Source organism: Pipistrellus kuhlii, unplaced genomic scaffold (genome assembly GCF_014108245.1).
Source record: "Pipistrellus kuhlii isolate mPipKuh1 unplaced genomic scaffold, mPipKuh1.p scaffold_m20_p_33, whole genome shotgun sequence".
Lineage (NCBI taxonomy): Eukaryota > Metazoa > Chordata > Mammalia > Chiroptera > Vespertilionidae > Pipistrellus > Pipistrellus kuhlii.
In genome coordinates this window covers 3,451,827-3,471,985 of record NW_023425533.1, presented here as the reverse complement: position 1 = coordinate 3,471,985, position 20,159 = coordinate 3,451,827, and the positions used below count along the sequence as shown (strand labels likewise).

The 20,159-nt window shown below is 35.8% G+C and overlaps 1 protein-coding gene across 3 annotated transcripts in view; it reads right to left on the bottom strand.

The window, feature by feature from the left end:
• Window positions 1-425: 425 nt before the first annotated feature.
• TBC1D8B (TBC1 domain family member 8B) overlaps window positions 426-20,159 on the bottom strand; it is an 86,819-nt gene continuing 67,085 nt past the window's right edge. For all 3 annotated transcript variants that reach the window (XM_036460735.2, XM_036460736.2, XM_045570467.1), the window contains 4 exons: window positions 18,209-18,292; window positions 16,897-16,953; window positions 11,776-11,873; window positions 426-3,147 (listed from right to left, as the gene is read on the bottom strand). In XM_036460735.2, coding sequence (XP_036316628.1) covers window positions 2,752-3,147; window positions 11,776-11,873; window positions 16,897-16,953; window positions 18,209-18,292 — 635 coding nt within the window. In that variant the 3' untranslated portion in view covers window positions 426-2,751. The remainder of the gene's footprint in view (window positions 3,148-11,775; window positions 11,874-16,896; window positions 16,954-18,208; window positions 18,293-20,159) is intronic.

The window sequence follows — 20,159 nt, the reverse complement described above, 5'->3', positions numbered from 1 at the left end:
GCTAAGTGAAATAAGCCAATCAATGAAAGAAAAACACCACATGATCTCACTCATTTATGGATAATAAAGAACATTATAAACTGATGAACAAATAGATAGATACAGAGACAATAAAGAATCAAACAGACTGTCAAATTACAGCGGGAGGATAGAGACAAGTGGGGGAGATAAGAGATCAACCGAAGGACTTTTATGCATGCATATAAGCATAACCAGTGGACACAAAACACAGGGGGGTGAGGGCATGTATAGGAGTGGGGTAGGGGGGCAATGGTAAGATATGGACACATATAATACCTTAATAAATAAAAAAAAGAGTGAATTCTGTTCTCTGCAACTGAACCTTAAGTAATACAGGGAAGAAGTCCTCAAGTGAAAACTGAATTTAGTCGTTAATAAAAATACATTGTAACAAATAACAGCAATATCATTAAGTAAACCACTTTTCATGTTTATTAGAATAGATTTATAACACTTATTTTATAAGACAAGAAAAGCCACTTTATAACATATTTAATGTAATATATAAGGTATAATGCTCTGGTTCATTTTGACACAGCCACATAAGACCCATTTGTTCATCAAGGTAGCAACTATAAAACTATGTATTTTGCTTATTTCTCCTACAGACTGAGAAAAAGTTGTCTTAACTTGCATGTATAGTCTTTTTGCAACTAAAAAATTTCTTTAAGTATTCAATGTTAATTAATCTATGCTACAATACAATATAAGGTAGTCTTCAATATTCTGACTTTAAAATATCAAATATTAATAGCATATACTCTTAAGAAAGTATCTTTTTTGTAAATACAATTGACAAAATAGTCAACAAAATATGTGCAATAGTGCCTTTGTATATAAGCATAGAGCCTGTGTCTTTTTAGAGCTACAGAGGTTTAATTTATCAATTATTGCATAATAGCAAATGTGTGATAGTTAACATATAAACTATTAGCCAAACTCTGAACTGTGAACATGTTTCAGCAAATCATTTCTGAGAAAAGGAATAGATGTTATCTACCAGCTATCTCTTTAAATGGTAATTTCCTTGCAAAGATAAGGAAATGACTGACCAAATCATTTTAAAGACACTACTATTAAGTGTTTGGTTAAGTTCAATTTATGAAAATTTCAAAGGGTTCACTTAAAAATTCGTCTTTCTGAAAATAATATATTCTATGGTGACAAAGCCCTCTATGTTACACCTTAATCACAGTGGATCCTTGTTAAAGGCTGACTATATATACCATTTTTTTTTCCACAAAAGAAGACTTCTTGGGTCACCTGAGTCTAAAGGATGTCTATCCTTTCACTATTTCAAATCTAAAAGTCAAAGGGCTTAAAACCAAAGTCTTTTTTGAAGAAAGAAACTCAGTGGATGATTTTTCCCCACAATTCTAGAGTCAAATGATTAATAAATTGCTCCTATCAGAAGTATAGTTTGATTATTTTTTCTTTAAAGTGCTAATGAAGCCCATTATTTATACATGGATCTTCACTGTAATGACTGATACATAAGCAGCATAAAGTATATAGAAATTTATATCTAAATCATACAGTAAAAACTTTTTAGGTAAATACCAGCAATTCTATACATCATCTTAACAGTCATACACACTATTATATTTTATGGACTTGCCAGACTAATACAGTCAATCTAATGTAACTTAAAACATGACTGGTGAAAATCCAAAATATAAAGCTAGAATCAAAGCAGTCACAAGCTATTCTGAGACAAATGCCACAAACAGCAGTGCTCAGAAGAATTTCAAGTAATTTTTCAGTTTAATGAGAAACAGTTAAAATTGAACTTTTTCTTAACCCTTCTGAAAAAGCTGGCTTTATCCGGCTTAGATCCACATCCAATATTGTTTTTCTTTATATTAGCCCAGAGTTTTGAGTTATTGATATATTTTTATCAATAACACAGAAGTATGAGTCAGCAGCTTCTGAACTGCTCAGGTAGGAAGAATTAGGAAGTTACTAAAATAAAACATTTATTATTAGAAGACAAGATTAGATTAACTTTTAAAAAGTTAATATCATTTCAGTTAGATAACTTGAAAATGAGCCCCCATACAGTAATCTTATAATTAAGGCTATAAATTTAAGAGCCTGGTTTTCTACAGCATTGTAATTTGGAAAGTAGCATTCATCAGTATAACATATCATCATCACTAATACTCAAACATTAATACCACATTTTCAAAATTATCAGTTATTCATATGGAAATAGCAGCACAAACTAGTAATTTCTTTACCAAAAGTGTTACATTGGCGCCCTCTGGTGGTATCATTTAACACTCTCCCCTGATACCTTGTATCTTGTAAAGGTGAAGGTATTAAGAAGTACAAATTGGTAGTTATAAAGTAGTCACAGGGATGTATAGTATAGGAAATACAGTCGATAATATAATAACTATATATGGTACTAGGAAGCTACTGGGAATTTCAGTGGATCACTGTGCACAGTCCATGACTGTCTAACCACTATGCTATACACCTAAAACTAATACAAAATAATATTGAATGTAAACTTTAATTGAAAAATAAAATTTTTAAAAATTACATTTGTATTGGAGAATATAAAAATTAGAGACTACCACAAAGGAATGATTGTGTTTCAAATATATTTTTCAAACATTCAAACATTTTGGTACATAATAAATCCCTGATCTCTACTCCCAGGAATCAAGCTGACAACTACAGGAATCAGTGAATTTGTCTGAAAGGCAATTCCTGTTAAGAGATTTATATCTTGTTTCTGGAACTTAACTGAGAGGTTTTTGCATGCTCTAGTTTGGCTTTTACATCTATGGGTTTCTCAAAAAACCTCACCACTGCTGGTTCATTCAACAAAGAAGCAAGAATCTGTTCAAATGCAAATGACCACTGAGGTTCTTCCTTGAGCAAGGAGGGATCTTTCTCCAAGGGGATCTCTGTTTTCCCCTCACTGGGTCCTCTAGAAGCACAAACGATACCAGAGAATCCTTTGGCTGATGATGTAGGGCTATGAAGTGTCCTTCCAACTTCTTCCATTCTGAGCAAAAGGCTGGTTACAACAGCAATGGCTTGATATAACAACTCTTCTTCAGGGTCCCCATGAAATAAGTTATAAAGGGTCTTTGAAAACTGAATAAATTGTGACTAGAAAACACAAATTAGAAATACCGCATTTGATATTAGATTTAGCAAATATAAAGAAAACATATACTATGTAAATAGTCACCTATTTAGAATTTGTATATAACATTAACCAAAGAAGTAAAAGAAATTATAATTAATCCCCCAAATAAATCTTGCTTCTAGAAAGAGATATCAACCACAGAAAAATTCCATTTAAATCATCTCATTTGTTGCCCAATAGCAATATATTACTTTTAATTAGGCAAAGTCTCATATTTCCCTACATATAAATAATACATTCATTAATAAATCTAAATAAAATAATTAAGATAAGGTCGTTTGATCTACTTAAATAGGCAGAGTGAGCAGTTCAACTAGGATGCCTTAAAATTAGGAAAAAACGTTTTGGGATCTATCTAGTAGTACAAGGTAACTATAAAAAGCCCATTTGGACATGTTTCTCTTTAGAGGCTGAGGTGGGACTCAAGTGGAGAAATCAACTGGTTTGTTTGTCTCTAGATAATCATAGATATTCTTAAAAGATATCTGTCAATTAAAAAAAAGATTCTAGATGAAATGTAGAGAAGATGGCGGCAAGGTGAACACTGGTACGTGCTGTGTCTCACAACCACAGCAGAGCTGCGACTGGGATCTTATCTGAGACCTGAAAAGACCACAACTGTGGAGACCACAGAGCAGCTGTGGGGCCCCAACCAGTGCGGACACGCGGATTCCACAAAAAGGTTGGATTTTGCTGGGGATAACATGGGGTGTCTGTGTCCAGGCAGCAAGGGCAGCAGGTGCAGAGGCTGCGGCCGCTGTGGCTGCAGAGACAAAAGCAGGCGCACTGGGACCACGGAAATCTGTGTCCACAAAAGCCCCCCCCCCCCGTGTTGGGTCTGGTGAGATTCGAGAAAGTGGATGGGAGTCCCCAAAGTTGCTAATAGTGGGGTTCTCTAGGGAGCAACCCATTCTGATCAGACACGGAGGGAGAACACAGGAGTTGGAAAGGTTTTTGTCTGTTTGCAAGTGCGCGCAGAATGGCCCATCGTGCACACAGGCTGAATCCCCTACAACGCTTTGCTTCTGATTACAAAGGAGAGACCACCTAGATTGGCTGGCCCTGAGATACGACAGGGGGAAACTGCTTTTCTGGAAGCTGAGAAGCAGAGCAGGGAGAGACCATCTGGGATTCAGCTCCAAGGGAAAATCTGTATGGAGTGCCATAGAAAAAGAAGGCTAGATCAGCCAAAAAGACGGGGACATCAATCCAGAAGCACTGCCACCTAGGGGCTGGAGTACAAACTAACTATGTTTATTACTACTTTTATTTAATAAAAAACCAAGAAACTAAGAAATCGCCATCTTAAAAGTAAGCACTAGCTTACAACACTGAGGTGCAGCGGAATGCAGGAAACTGCAATACTGTCTGGACGGAGAAACAGGCGTGCCAAATGGAATAACGGAGGAAGTAAAAGGCCTTCACAACTGCACACTTTTTTTGGCTATTTTTTTAAATTTTTATTTTATTTTCATTTTTTGCATCTTTTACTTAAGAAACAATTTTTGTTTCCTTTTTTCCTCACTTGATTTTACCTTTTTAATTAGTACATTTTTAGGTTCAATCAGCATTACTACTGCCGCTATTTTAACTTTTTTGTTTCCTTTTTCTTTTTTTTAAGTGCCATTTTATTTTCTCTCTATTTTACATTGGAATTACTATTCTTCATTCTATTTTCATTTCTCCTTTAGCATCGTTTAACCCTATCTCAACACAACCTTTACACCATGACTCTCTTGCTAACCTTTCCCCTTTGGCTATCCTGTTTAATTTAACCCTTTCCTGCTGTAGATGTTCCCTACTCTTTCTGTCTCCTCCCCCTGCTAAAATTTCTACCTTACTTATATATCTAATTTTCAATCCCCTGTGCCAAGTGCATACACACCCCTCTCTGAGCTGTATTAACTAGCAAAAAAAAAAAAAAAAGTTTTCCTCTCTGTCTTTTTGATGCTGTTTGTGTGAATGTTGATTATATTGTATTTTTATGCGTTTTAGTGAAATTATTTTGCTTATTCTTTTGTTGTTGCTGTTGCTTGGTATTTTTTTGTTTGCTTTTTTTTACTTCTGTTTTCCCTTCCTTTGCTGGATATTAGTGGGTGTTGTAGTTTATATTATTCTCCAGGTACTGTTGCCAGCATTTCCAGAGGTTAGTGGTTGTTCTATTGAAATTATCTCCCCATATATATAGTTTGTTCCCCTTTTCTCTTAGTTTCTTTCTTCTCTCTCTCTCTCTCTCTCTCTCTCTCTCTCTCTCTCTCTCTCTCTTTGCTCCGTTTCCCGATTTCATTTTGACATTCCTTTTTTTCCCTTTTTCTTTTTTTCCTTCCCCCGTCTCTTTTTACTCTTCTTCTTTCTCTCCTATCCCCTAATTTGCCTTTTCCTAGTGGTCACCTTTATTGGAGGTTATTAATATCACAAATACATTTCTATTCAGTGCCTTGTGTGTTGTACCTGATTGTGCCATATTTTGTGCCTTTAAATCAATACAGGAGAGAGAGATCTACATAACCAGACATCCAGAAAAGAGATACAAAAACAAAAGAAAACAAAACAAAACAAAAACAAAACAAAACAAAAAAACAACAACAAAAAACAGCCCACAAATGAAAGAAGAGCAGGAATCACCAGAAAAGGAAGTAAACTAGTTAGAGGCAAGCAACCTACCAGAGCAAGAATTCAGAGTAATGATCATAAGATGGCTAAAAAGAATGGAAGAAAAATTTGACAATATGAGTAAGAACCAAGAGGAAATGAAGAAGAACCAAGAGGAAATGAAGATGAACCAAGAAGAACTGAAAAATGACATCGCTACCATGAAGAACTCAATAGAAAGCATCAAGAGTAGACTAGACGAAGCAGAGGACTACATCAGTGAGCTAGAACAAAGATGGGGGAAAAATACCCAATTAGATCAGCTTCTAGAAAAAAAAAAATTAAAAAGCAGGAGGAGAGCCTACGGAAACTTTGAGACAATACAAAACAAAACAATATGGGTTCCAGACAGAAAGAAAACTGAGGAAGGCATAGAAAAACTATTTCAAGAAATAATGAGAGAAAACTTTCCTGAGATAGAGAAGAAAAAACCCACACAAATCCAAGAAGCTTGCAGAGTCCCAAGCAAAATGAATCCCAAAAGACCAACGCCAAGGCACATTATAATTAAACTGGCAAACACCAACGAAAAAAAAAGAATTTTAAAAGCAGCCAGAGAGAGAAAGAAAGTTGCATATAAAGAAACCCCCATCAGACTAGCAACTGATTTCTCAACAGAAACTCATCGGGCCAGAAGGGAATGGGATGAAATATACAAAGTTATGCAAAGGAAGGGTCTGAATCCAAGAAGCTGTACCCAGCAAGGCTATCAATCAAAATTGAAGGTGAAATCAGGAGCTTCACAGACAAAAAAAAGACTAAAGGAATTTATGTCCACCAAACCAGCAATGCAAGAAATGCTAAAGGGTCTACTGTAAAAATAAAGAAATAGGAAGCGAAGAAGGAACACAGGGCTATAGAATAAAAATGGTGTCAAATGAGTACCTATTAATAATAACTTTAAATGTAAATGGATTAAATGCTCCAATCAAAAGACATAGGGTAACAGATTGGATAAGAAAACAAGACCCATACATCTGTTGTCTACAAGAAACCCACCTCAGAAAAAAAAAAAAGCATGCAGACTGAGAGTGAAGGGATGGAAAAAGGTTTTCCAGGAGAATGGAAAGGAAAAAAAAGCTGAGGTAGCAATACTTATATCTGACAAATTAGATCTCAGACTGAAGGACATAACAAGAGATAATGAAGACCACTTCATAATACTAAAGGGAACAATCCAACAAGAAGAAATAACCCTGGTAAATATATATGCACCCAATACAGGAGCACTCAAATACATAAAAAAAAAACCTGCTGGAGGACATTAAAGGAGAGATTAATAGGAATACAATCATAGTAGGAGATTTTTATACCCCAGTGTCACCTTTGGACAAATCATCTAAACGAAAAATAAACAAAGAAACATCAATCCAAAATGATGCACTAGACCAGATGGAATTAATCGACATCTTCAGAACATTCCAACCCAAAGCCACAGACTATACATTCTTATCAGGTACACATGGGTCATACTCAAAGATAGACCAAATGTTGGGACATAGGCAAAGTCTTTTCAAATTCAAGAAGATAGAAATCATATTAAGCATCTTCTCAGATCATAGTGGCATAAAACTGGAAATTAAATACAATAAAAATAATCCAAAGAAATCAAACACATGGAGACTAAACAGCATGCTATTAAATAAAGACTGGGTTACCAGAGAAATCAAGAAATAAATTAAAAACATCCTGACAACAAATGACAATGAAAACACAACAATCCAAAATCTATGGGACACAACAAAAGCAGTTTTGAGAGGAAAGTTCATAGCTCTACAAGCCTACTGCAAAAAGAACAAGAAAAAATGGTAACAAATTATCTAACTCTACAACTCAAAGAGTTACAAAAAGAGCAACAAGAAAAGCCCAGTGTAAGCAGAAGGAAGGAAATAATAAAAATCAGAGCAGAGATAAATGACATAGAGACAAAAGAAACAATACATAAGATCAACAAAACGAAGAGCTGGTTCTTTGAAAGGATAAACAAGATTGATGAACCTGTAGCCAGGTTAACCAAGAAACAAAGAGAGAGGACCCAAATAAACAAAATGAGAAACGAAAGAGGTGAAATAACAACAGTCCCTGCCAAAATAAAAAGGATTGTTACAAAATACTACTAACAACTCTATTTCAACAAACTGGACAACCTGGAGTAAATGGACATATTCCTAGAAAAATACAAACTTCCAAAACTCAATCAGGAAGAATCTAAAAATCTCAATAGACCAGTGACTTGGGAAGAAATTGAAACAGTCATCAAAAAGCTTCCAGCAAACAAAAGCCCAGGGCCAGATGGCTTCACAGGAGAATTTTACCAAACATTCAAGGAAGAACTAAAACCTATCCTCCTCAGACTATTCCAAAAAATTCAAGAGGAAGGAACACTTCCAAACTCCTTCTATGAAGCCAGCATCAACCTAATACCAAAACCAGATAAAAACAACTGAATGAAAGAGAATTACAGGCCAATATCCCTAATGAACATAGATGCCAAAATCCTCAACAAAATTCTAGAAAATCAGATCCAGCAGTACATCAGAAAGATCATACACCATGACCAAGTAGAATTTATTCCCAGAATGCAAGATTGGTACAATATCCGCAAAGCCATAAACGTGATATATCACATAAAAAAATTGAGAGAATTGATGCAGAAAAAGCATTTGATAAAATCCAACACCCTTTCCTGATAAAAACTCTCAACAAGGTGGGAGTACAAGGATCATACCTCAACATAATAAAAGCTATATATGATAAACCCACAGCCAACATCATACTCAATGGGCAAAAACTAAAACCATTCCCTCTAAGAACAGGAACAAGACAGGGATGCCCCCTCTCACCACTCCTGTTTGACATAGTACTGGAAGTACTAGCCATTGCAATTAGACAAGAGGAGGAAATAAAAGGCATCCAAATTGGAAAAGAAGAAGTAAAGTTGTCCTTATTTGCAGATGACATGATATTGTACATAAAAAACCCAAAAGACTCCATCAAAAAGTTAATTGACTTAATAAATGAATTTGGCAATGTAGCAGGATACAAAATTAACGCCAAGAAATCTATGGCATTTCTATACACCAATAGTGAACTTACAGAAACAGAGACAAAAAAGGCAATCCCATTTATTATACCATCGCACCAAAAAAATTATGATACCTAGGAATAAACTTAACTAAGGAGGTAAAAGACCTATACGCAGAAAACTACACGACACTGAAAAAAGAGATAGAGGAAGATGTAAACAGATGGAAGAACATACCATGTTCATGGATTGGTAGAATCAACATCACCAAAATGTCCATACTTCCCAAAGCAATCTATAGGTTCAATGCACTCCCCATTAAAACAACAATGGCATATTTCACTGACCTAGAAAAAACTCTCCAAAAGTTCATTTGGAACAATAAAAGACCCCGAATAGCCACAGCAATCCTGAGAAAGAAGAGTAAAGTAGGAGGGATCTCATTACCAGATTTCAAGCTGTATTACAAAGCCACTGTCAAAACAGCCTGGTACTGGCATAAGAACAGACATATAGATCAATGGAATAGAATTGAGAACCCAGATATCAACCCAAATCACTATGCTCAATTAATATTTGATAAAGGAGACATGAACATACAATGGAGTCAAGACAGTCTCTTCAATAAATGGTATTGGGAAAATTGGACAGATACATGCGAAAGAATGAAACTAGATCACCAACTTACACCATACACAAAAATAAACTCAAAATGGATACAGGACTTAAACATAAGACGGGAAACCATAAAAATACTAGAGGCATCCACAGGCAGCAAAATCTCAGACATATGCCAAAAGAACTTCCTCACTGATACTTCCCCTAGGGCAATGGAAGGTAAGGAGAAAATAAACAAATGGGACTACATCAAAATAAAAAGCTTTTTTACAGCAAAAGAAACCATCAACAAAACAACAAGAAAGCCCACTGTATGGGAGAACATATTTGCAAATGTTATCACTGATAAAGTTTTAATCTCCAAAATCTACAGACAGCTTATACAACTTAATAAAAGGAAGATAAATGATCCAATTAAAAAATGGGCAACGGATCTAAATAGAATCTTCTCAAAAGAAGACAGAAGGAAGGCCAAGAGGCACATCAAAACATGCTCAAAGTCACTCATTATCCGAGAGATGTAAATCAAAACAACAATGCAGTACCATATCACACCTGTTAGAATGGCCAAGATCAACAAATCAAGAAACGACAAGGGTTTGCGAGGTTGCGGAGAAAAAGGAACCCTCGTGCACTGCTGGTGGGAATGTAGACTGGTGCAACCACTGTGGAGAACAGTATGGAGCTTCCTCAAAAAACTGAAAATGGAACTCCCATTTGACCCAGTAATCCAACTCCTAGGAATATATCCCAAGAAGTTAGAAACATCAATCAGAAAGAATATATGCACCCCTATGTTCATAGCAGCACAATTTACAATAGCTAGGATTGGGAAACAGCCTAGGTGTCCATCAGCAGACGATCGAATCAAAAAATTATAGTACATCTACACAATGGAATATTATGCTGCTATAAAAAAGAAGGAATTCTCATCATTTGGAGAATTGGAGAACATCATGCTGAGTGAAATAAGCCAGTCAATGAAAGAGAAACACCACATGACCTCACTCATTTATTTATAATAAAGAACATTATAAACTGATGAACCAAAAGATAGATATAGAGACAATAAAGTAACAAGTAGACTGTCAAATTACAGCGGGGAGGGTAGGAAGATCTGAGAAATATAAGAGATCCACCAAAGGACTTGTATACATGCATATAAGTACAACCAATAGACACAAAACTCTGGGGAGGGAGGGCATATGTGGGAGGGGGCGCAATGGTATATGTACAGAGATAATAATTTAATTAAAAAATAAAAAATAAAAAAAGATTCCAACACAAGAGTCCTATATGTCAATCCTACCAGAAAAGTTTATCCGCAAATAAAGAGCAAATACAAAGGATGTACTTCATAAAAATATTTTTTTCCACCCAGTATAGCTCAGTTGGTTGGGCAACATTTCATCCCATGCACAAAAAGGTTACTGGTTCAATTCCCTGATAGGGGATGTGCAGGAGGCAGCCAATTGATGTTTTGTTCTCAGCTCTCATGTCGATGTTTCTCTCTTTCTCCCTTCCTCTCTCTCTAAAAATAAACAAAAATATTTACCCCTCAAAATTAGATACACACACACACACATTGTTCAAAACTTTTAAGTTCATTTCTTTTTTCCTAACTCTATCTACAGTACTATTTCTAAGAATTTTAGAATAAATACATCTTATTGATTCATTTTCTAAAAGTACTTAATTCAACTATCAAATTACCAAGTCCACTGAGAAATACTAAGCTATTTGATGGTTCTCATTTTAATAAAGTTCTGGGAATATTAAGGATCTATACTAACATTTTAATAAAAATATAATAACATATAACATATACTGACTAAATACTTTGTAAGAAAGAGATAGATTTAGAATTGTGTCAATACTACTCATTTAGCAGGTTCAAATACAAAATGATTAGGAACTAGGGTGTGACTTATCTTAGTAATTTCTTATTCATAGTACCTAGCACTGTTTGTCATCTATAAACACTAAAAATGTGTACCGAACAGATAAAAATTTCTAATAAAGATGGAAATAGAAAATACTGAAATATGTTATACACATCCATCTTTTCTGTAGGAACAAATGTCATAACATAGAAACTACAGTGAAACACTAGATGTATTTAAGTATTAAAAATAATTTGATCCCATTCATCAGTACTCATCTGCAGCAGAAATAATACACAGATGATTTAAATATTTTTGTAATAGCATGTTAGCTACTTTAGAGTTGGATATACACACATTCATAAAAATATCATTAAAAACCTAGAATTTTTTCTTTGAAAGCACTATACCTGTTTCATTCTTGGTAAATCCTTAATGTTTTCTTCTTTTTTGCAAAGCTCATCTTGCCATTGACTAAGATATGCTTGAATATCAATTTTTCCTTTGCCTGAATGAGAATAAAACCATTTTCATAGTTATAATTTTCATAATAAACAGCCTACTACATTTTCTGAAATCTCAAAAAAATTATCATCAAAAGATATTTCACTGAGTTATAAGATTCTACCTTTTTCTTTAATCCAGCAAATCACCTGAATTAAACTTTTATTTCACCTAGTGGTTCTCAGGACACTTCTCCATTTTCATTAAACTGAGACTTTTATTTTGGGGACTAGGGAATATTTAAAGCAAAATTGAGAAGGATGCATTTTATATTAAACAGTACACCCTGACTTGATGATGTAAATTTCATGTAGAGCTGAAACCGGTTTGGCTCAGCCTGTGAACTCAAGGGTCCTGGGTTCAATTCCGGTCAAGGGCATGTACCTTGGTTGCGGGCACATCCCCAGTGGGAGGTGTGCAGGAGGCAGCTGATCAATGTTTCTCTCTCATTGATGTTTCTAACTTTCTATCCCTCTCCCTTCCTCTCTGTAAGAAATCAATAAAATATAAAATGTCTTTCTTTCTTTAAAAATAAATAAATAAATAAATAAATTTCATGTAGATATTTTCATGCATACTATGAAGTTTAAAATACCTTCTATATACAAATATTAATTGGTCTATGATGGCTCTTTTGGAAAATTCAAAACACAACTTATTTATTCATTCATTTAAAGAGTTTAATTATGCTGCTGTAAAAGAAGGAACTCCTACCATTTACAACAGCATGGATGGAGCTGGGGAGCATTAGGCTAAGTGAAATAAGCCAGCCAGAGAAAGATAAATATCACATGATCTTAATCATTTGTGGATTATAATGAACTACATAAATTGCTGAACAAAAACAGACTCAGAGATGGAGAAGCATCGATCAGATGCTCAAACCTCAGAGGGAAGGTAGGGGAGGGTGGGGATAAGAAGGGAGGTCAACCAAAAGACTTGTATGCATGCATATAAGCATAATCAATGAACAGAGACAGCAGGGAGTAAAGTGCATGCATGGGAGTGGTGTGGGGGGCAATGGAGGATATTGACACATAGGTAATACCTTAATCAATAAAAAAATCAGATTAAAAAAGATATTAATATGATTTTATTAATAATTATCAAAATATTAAATGTGCCTATTACTTGAGACCTAGTATTCTCATACTAATATGAACTTGTCCTATCCTGAAGAAATATGTGAAAAGTATATTAAAATATAAGAATAAAATGTCTATTACAGAATTTATAACCTAAATATCCATCAATATTGGGCTAGTTATTAAAATAAATTATAGTACAAGGATCCAGGACAGAAGTGGAATAGGTGGAAGTTACACTCACTTCCTCCCAAGTCTAAACTGGAATTACAAGTCAATTATAGAAAAAAAAAATCCTAAATAACTAACAGAAGACTAGCTGAACGTAAGTCTTATAACCAAGGATTTACAGAAGAAACCACATCGAGACTGGTAGGAAGGACTGGGATGTGAAAAGGGCTGGCCCTGCACCCATGGGTGGTGGCTGAGAATCCAAAGGATATCTCAGCTGCAAAGGTCCCCCCTGAGGAGTGCGGGGTCTCAATCCCATGTAGGATCCTCAGCCCAGAGTACCAGAGCCTAGAAGAGGAAGTCACATAACATCAGACTTTGAAAATCAGCGGGATTCTGTCCACTAGGGAGAGACAGAAGTCCACTAGACACAGGCATCCTCTTAAAGGGCCAGTGCACAAAATCTTGTTTATAGCCACTAACCCTGGGCTCCAGTCTAAAAGGATGGAACAGACTACATTGTGTGAGACTAAACCAGGGTTTGTGGCTCTGGCAAGAGAACTGAAGGAGTGTCACCAGGATTGCTGTGCTGAATCATTCTCTCACACCACAGATACCATCTTTCTTGGGTGGAACACTCCATTTTTTATGGCATCAGCCTGAGGGAACTCCCTATTGCCCTGTGGTGGAAGAGTCAACTACCTAGGCCCGAGATATTGAGGTCCAGGCAGACTTATGGTGTGCCAAAGTGTGAGTTGTGTGTCTCTGGAGCAGAAGCCATTCACACTTTCCAGAGCTTAATTGGCACCACCCTTCCCCCATGGGACATCCACTAGCCTCACACTCTCTACCCCCAGGGTAGCCCTGCCCTACCAAGCTTGGGCTCTCCAAAAAGTCAAAGCAGAATCAAAGACTGAGTTGTGTGGCTCTAGGAAGGGGATCATTTTTCCCTCACACACCTGACTATTGCACAACCTTCCTTCACAGAGTCAAATCTTGGTCTGTTTGAGTCTGATAAACTCTGCCTCTGCTGGCCTCCCCTTGATGACTCTCTGAGACCCTGCTCTACCACAAATATCTGCAGGCTACTGTTAGATGGAAGATGGCCTTGGTGTACCCTGAGACATTTGCTGAGTGGCCTCAGACCCAGCACTAAGTTTGAATTTGTATAAACCTGGTGAACACTACTTGCCCCTACCTGGTGACTCACTGAGAATGCAACTAGCGTTCTATTGTGCCACCAAAGGCTTTTTCAGTGACTGAGCCTAAAAGGCAGCTGGCAAACAAAGGTAGAAATTGGGGTGCTTTGGACCGTTTGTTGATATTTCTGCCCATGACCTTTGTAGGTGGAAGCCAGGTTTGGTGTACAGTTTGGTCCCTCCCATGTGCACTCAGGCCCAGGAGAGACAGCCAAAAACTGTGGATTGCTCTGTAGTTCCAGATAGCCCAGGGCTGGGCACAGACAGTGCCTGACATTGACCTGCACCAAATTCCCTCAGAAGAGGTCCCAGAACCAATACATCCTGTGGCAGTATTAAGACTATATCAGAGCACAATTCAACTATCTCCACAATTGGCACACCCAAAGGGAGATCTTGGTAGGCACCAGACTCTGCTGGGTTGAATTCCACTTCATGAGATCATACAACAGCAGTTTATGCACTCTGATCGGGGTTGATCTTCATAGTCAGCCAGCCCAAGAGCCCACCCGACTCATAGGTGGACTGAGAGAAATTAAGATTCAACTACAACAGGAGGCTTCACATAAACCATAAAAGGGACATTCCCAGAGCACCTAGCTTAAGTGATTAGGGAGACAACTCCACTAAGCCCCTCAAGATACCTACTGCCATATCAAGAATGGGAGATATAGAAGATCTACCTAATACACAGAAACAATTATAGAGAGATAGCAAAAATAAGGAGACAAAGAAACATATGCCCCATATGAAAGAACAAGAGAAATATGCAGAAAAAAAGAACTAAATAAAATGGAGACAACCAATATACCAGATAAAGAGTTAAAAAAATGGTTATGAAGATGACCAATGAACTTATGCAAAAATAGATGAAGTGGGAGAGAATGAAAAGAGATAGTAAACATAAAAAGGACATAATTACCATTAAAAACAGTCAGAAATGAGGAATACAATATTTCAAATTAAGAATACATGAGAAGGAACCAACAACAGGCTAGATGAAGTAGAGGACTGAATCAGCAGTTTGGAAGACAAGGTAGCATTAAACACCTAACCAGAGCACTGAAAAAAAAATCATTAAAAAAATATTAGGATAGTTTGGGAAACCTCTGGGATAACACAAAGCATAACAACATCTGCATCATAGAGGTACCAAAAGGAGAAAAGAGAGAGCAAGGAATGTAGAACCGATTTGAAGAAACAATGACGCAAAACTTCCCTAACCTGGTGAAGAAAAAAGACATATAAGTGCAGGAAGCCCAGAAAGTCCCAAACAAGATAAATACAAAGAGAGCCACACCAAAAGTTAAAGGCAAAGAATCTTAAAAGCATCAAGAGAAAATCAGTTAGTTAACTACAAGTTGCTCCCATAAGTCTATCCACTCAAGAGAAACATTTTAGGCCAGAAGGGACTGGCACAAAACATTCAAAGTGATGAAAAGCAACCACCTACAATCAAGACTATTCTGTCCAGCAAAGCTGTTACAAAAGTATGAATAATAATTGGCAACAAATACATATCAACAATTATTTTAAATGCAAATGGATTAAATGTTTTAATCTAAAAACATATGATGGCTGAATTAAGTGACAAAATGACCCTTACATATGCTGTCCATAAGAGACTCACGTCAGGCGTAAACACATACACGAAAGTAAAGGGATGGAAAAAAGGAACTTCATGAAAATGTAAAAAAAACAAAAACAAAAACAAAACAAAACAAAAAACCACACACACACACACACACAAAAAAAACTGGGATAGGAAGACTTATACCAGACAAAATGGTCATTAAAACAAAGGCTGTAACAAGAGATAAGGAAAGATCAAGCAATTCCACTTTTGGGTATTTATAAAAAAAAAATCCAAATCACTAAATTGAAAAGACATATGCATCCCTATGTGTATTGCAGCATTATTTACAATAGCTAAGATATGGAAGCAATCTAATTATCCATCAGTAGATGAATGGATAACAAAGAAGCAGTACATATATATACAAGGAAATATGACTCAGCCATAAAAAAAGAATGAAATCTTGCCATCTGCAACAACATGGATAGGCCTAGGGGGTATTGTACTGAATGAAATAAGTCAGACAGAGAAAGATAAATACCATATGATTTCACTTATATATTGAATCTAAAGAGCAAAAGAAATAAACAAACAAAATAGAAACAGACTCACAGACACAGAGAAAACACTGATGATTGCTAGAGGGTTGGGGATTGAGTGAAAAAGGTGAAGAGATTAAGAAATACAAATTGGTAGTTACAGAATAGTCATGGGGATGTCAAGTACAGTGTAGGATATATAGTTAAAAATACTATAAAAAATATGTATGGTGTAAGATGGGTACTATATTTAAGGGGGTGAACATTTCATAAGTTATATAAATATGTAACCACTAGGTTGTATGCCTGAAACTAACATAATATTGTACATCAACTATAATTAAAAAATTAAAAAACATTAAGTTAAATTAAAATGTCATATAAAAAAAGGGAAATCTGCCTTTCCCCTTTGCTTAAAAAACCCCAATAATTTAAATTATATTCTAGATCATAGTACCTTTTTCAGGGCTATGTTTTGCTGATACTGCTTCCTTCCCACCTGCAGGCTTGGAAACTAAAAGAAAAGAGGACAATTGCAATTTGTAAACTATTTAACAAATAGCTTTTATAAAATAATATTTTATATTAAGATTTTTTAAAAACATTATTTTATTTAATTCAGCAAACCAATTTTAGCTGACCTGGCCCCCTATCATTAGAAGACAAAGTATTCAAACCCAGCTGGAATGGCTCAGTTGGTTGAACTTTGTCCCATGCACCAAAAGGTTGCAGGTTTGATTCCTGGTCAGGGCACATACCTGGGTTGTGGGTTTGATTCCCAGTTGGGGAGCATACAGAAGGCAACTGATCAATATTTTTTTCTCTTTCTCTCTCTCTCTCTCCTCCTTTCTCTAAGCATGTCCTTGGGAGAGGATTTAAAAAAAAAAAGAAAGAGAAAGTATTCAAAAACTTCTATAGTAATAAGAACAGTAGGGGGAAATCCATATGAAAAAATACCTAGGAAGAAGTATAACAAATATTAAGTATGTATTTCTGGTTGGTATTTTCTTCTTTTTCACTTTAGTCAAATTAAATATTATTTATTTTATTATGAAATAAAACATACTGGAAGTTAAGAAGACTGGGCTATTAGTCCTGATTGTGGCAATGACTCATTGTGAAATCTTGCAGAAGTCACCACTTCTTTCTGGACCTCAGTGCCCTTATCTATGTAATTAAGGGACTGACTAGACGACTTATTAGGTCTCTTCAAATTTTATGTTCAAACACTAACATGCAGTAAACATACATTAATCAGACATATTCCTCTATAAGACATTCATATTTATGAAAAAGGACACAAAATAAACTCATAATCCTTCCAAATTATGTCTTGGAGACAGATTCACCTCTGTCTCCTAAACCTACAATTATTTATAGTAAGTATTTACTGTTTGAATAATAGCTATTACCTTCAATAATCAAAGATTCTATTGCCTTCATTGTATTTTTAACAAGGCATGGAAATGATCTGATATATTTTAGAAATTTCTGCAACGTAAGTGGGAACAAACTGCATTTTCTTTCTAATTCTCCAGTAAATAAGAAATTCCATGCATCAAAACCAAAATGCAATTTAGTCATTCAAATGTTTATGGAGTATTTACCATGCAGTTAGCATTGTGCTAAGTGCTGGGGTAGCACAAAAGAATCATAAGGTATAATTACCCAAATTTTACTAGTGGTAACTGGGTAAAGAATATTAAAGCCAGGAAGATCACTATTGAGTGAGTAATTATCAAACAGATATATTTTGAACAGATATTTACCATGGAGCTGACTGAAATAAAGTAATTCTTCCTCGGAAAGTTCATCTCCCTTTGAAGGGTCCTTCAATTTCACTTCAGTATAAGCTGAAAACAGATTACCCAGATCAAATTTATTAACAATGAGGAATAGAAACAGTTCCTTTAACAGCTCAAGTAAATCTGGGGGCAGAGATTTAGTAACAAAAGGGTTTCTGTAAAAGACATATGAAGAAGTGTGGAAGTAGTACTACTCTATTGTGTAGCAAGTAACAGGAAATACTTGATCACTTTGAGTTCTATTATTCCTCCTACTTACGTTTTTTATAGTTTTCTGAGAGCCATTACAAGTTGAAATAAGAATCTAGCATTTGGAAATCTCTAAAATGTGACCTCAATTATTTAAAAACAACTTCAAAAATAAGGAAAACATGAAGTTCAGTGCTCTAACAGATATGTAATGTTCTTTCTATTTTTAATCCTCCTACTAAAAACATATTTATTACATGATAATATTAGACATTTTAATGGCAACTTGACTTAGTAATGAAATTTCTTCATAATTAAACTATTTGGTATTTTGTCTCTTGTTTTTAATGCTGTGTTTGTGATCTGAGTGTGTAAAGAGTTAAAGATGGCTTTAAGATTCTTGGTTTGGTTAAAAGCATGGTTCCTGGCTATCCTGGGAAGACTAAAAGAGTTCCCAAGTATAGCTTTAGACAGTGCTATTTGTTTTTGTGAGTTACCTAAGTTAAAAGATACTTTTGTAATGTCCCTTTAGTTGAAAGCCTAAGGCTGTTTACACAAAATATGGATCAGGCCTAGAAAAGTCAGCCTCTTAAGGTTAGGGGGAAACACTTAAGGGTCTAGTAATAATTAATGTCGTTTTAACATTTAAAATCTTGCTTGGCGTTGACTTGTATTGACATAACCTTCAAACACGTGGGAACGTGTGAAGTGCAGTTAACAAGTTTTGCTTGAAAAAGTTTGTGTTTGGTTTGGTTTTTGTTGCAAAACTAGGGCTAAGAAGATGGCGGATGAAGAGCATATTCGGCACTGCATGCTTTACGAGTTCCAATTAGGAAGAAAAGCAAGTGAGGCTGCAAAAAACATCTGTAGTGCTCTTGGTCAAGATGCAGTTAGTGCCAGAAAATGCCAGCGTTGGTTTGAGAAATTTCGCGAGGGAAATTTTTCGTTAGATGACAAGAGTGGTCGAGGCCGTGTGTCCAATTTTGATCAAGAAGCTCTTCAAGCCGGGACCGGTTTAGCTCAATGGATAGAGCATCGGCTTGGGGACTGAAGGGACCCGGGTTCGATTCCGGTCAAGGGCATGTACCTTGGTTGCGGGCATATCCCCAGTAGGGGGTTTGCAAGAGGCAACTGATCGATGACTCTCTCTCATTGATGTTTCTAACTCTCTATCTCTCTCCTTTCCTCTCTGTACAAAATCAATAAAATATATTTAAAAAAAAAAAAAAAAAAAAAAAAGAAAAAAAAAAAAGAAGCTCTTCAAGCTCTTTTGGTGCAAAATCCTCAAATTACCCAACAAGAGCTTGCGACAACTTTAAATTGTTCACAAAAAACAATTTCCAATCAATTGCGTGCACTTGGTAAAGTCCAAAAGTTTGGAAAATGGGTTCCTCATGAGTTGACCGACAACAACCGTAATCAAAGAGTCACAATTTGCAGTTCGCTCCTCTCTCGTCAAAACCGTTTGCCGTTTTTAGAGCAAACTGTTACCGGAGATGAAAAATGGGTGTTGTATGTTAATTTGAAAAAGTGGCCTCAATGGTTGGACAAAAATGAGGCTCTGCAGCCCACGCCAAAAGATGACTTGCATGCGAAAAAAGTGATGTTGTGTGTTTGGTGGAATTTTAAAGGAATTCTTCATTATGAACTTTTACCATCTACCCAAACCATTACAAGTGCAGTGTATAGTGCCCAATTGGAAAGGTTAGCCCAAGCTTTAAGAGAA